At 43.5% G+C, this 1,508-nt stretch overlaps 1 protein-coding gene across 1 annotated transcript; it reads right to left on the reverse strand.

Moving 5' to 3' along the window:
• Positions 1-671: 671 nt before the first annotated feature.
• On the reverse strand, positions 672-1,508 carry LOC106333310. The gene has a single exon (XM_013771776.1). It carries the CDS (start codon positions 1,506-1,508, stop codon positions 672-674), a length of 837 nt encoding a protein of 278 aa, XP_013627230.1.

A 1,508-nucleotide genomic window follows, 5' to 3' on the forward strand; every position in this document is an offset into this window, starting at 1 on the left:
TCCATAGACCATGTATTGCTTGGTCGCAGTTTAAGGATTAGCGGGATGTCCTCAAGGTGAAAACACTCTAATAAAATATTAGTATCCCAATCTCTTGTATCACGCCTAATGAAGGAGTGTACAAGGAGCTTTGGGTGTCTATAAGTAACGCAATCCGATGGTCTCGGTGGGCGCGCATGAGTATCTGGAATCCATGGTTCGGTCCAAACACAAGTGTTAAGGCCGGCTCCTATAGTCTTTCGTATCCCTGATTTTAGTAGCGGTTTCGCTGCCATAATGCTACGCCAACCGTAAGAAGGTGAGTAGACCTTGCGGTCTTCCAAAGGGTTTGATCGATTATAATATCTTCCTCTCAATACTCGGGCAAGTAGGGAGTTTGGGAACTGTATCAATCTCCAAAGTTGCTTTGATAATAAAGCAATATTAAAATCATGTAAGTCTAAGAAGCCGAGTCCACCCTGATCATGTGGGACACAAATCTTATCCCAAGCGATCCAATGTAATCCTCGGTTGTTTTGGCTCGAGCTCCACCAAAAATTTGAGATAGCACTCTTAAGTTTCTCCACAATACCTTGTGGAAGCAAGTAACATGACATACTATATGTCGGCACAGCTTGCGCCACTGATTTGATTTGCACCTCTTTACCCCCTTTCGAAAGTAGTCTAGCCGATCACGAGGTGACGCATCCATTGAGGCGATCCTGTACATAGGAAAAAACTTTCATCTTTGAACCACAAATTTGCTCTGGCAGTCCAAGGGATTTGCCCATCCCTCCTTCAGTAGTAATCCCAAGAGCACGTTTAATATCTTGCTTAACATTATGGTCGACTTTATTCCCAAAGATGATCGACGACTTATACGCGTTAAGTTGTTGTCCCGAAGCCTTTCCATAAGATTCCAAAATATCTAGAATTTCCTTGCACTGTCTTACTTCTGCCTTGAAAAAAAAGAGACTATCATCCGCAAATAGGAGATGTGAGATTCTGGGGCTGGCTCGGGCGACACGAAGTCCTAGGATGCGCTTCTCCTCTTCCGCTCCTTGAAGGAGGGAGATCAGAGCTTCAGTGCACAAAATGAAGAGGAAAAGGAATAACAGATCACCCTGCCTCAAACCTCTCGTGGGTGTAATTCTTCCCCTTGGTTCTCCATTAATTATCACCTGGTAGGGGACCGATGTAACACAAAACATCAAGAGGTCCACCAATTTTTCCGCAAAACCCAAACGAAGCATCAATGATCGAATAAAACTCCATTCAATCATGTCATATGCTTTACTCATGTCTGTCTTGATGGCCATAAATTCTTCTCGAGCCCTGGTATTTGTCCGTAGAGCATGAAAATTCTCTTGTGCTAGCAGAATGTTGTCAGTGATCAAACGGCGTGCGACAAAAGCTGATTGGGTCTCTGAAATCAGGTCAGGGAAAAACCTCTTGAGCCATTTTGATAGTAGTTTGGAGATAATCTTGTAGCTGACATTGCATAGACTAATAGGATGAAACTCAGACAT

This window comes from Brassica oleracea, chromosome C1 (assembly GCF_000695525.1).
Source record: "Brassica oleracea var. oleracea cultivar TO1000 chromosome C1, BOL, whole genome shotgun sequence".
Lineage (NCBI taxonomy): Eukaryota > Viridiplantae > Streptophyta > Magnoliopsida > Brassicales > Brassicaceae > Brassica > Brassica oleracea.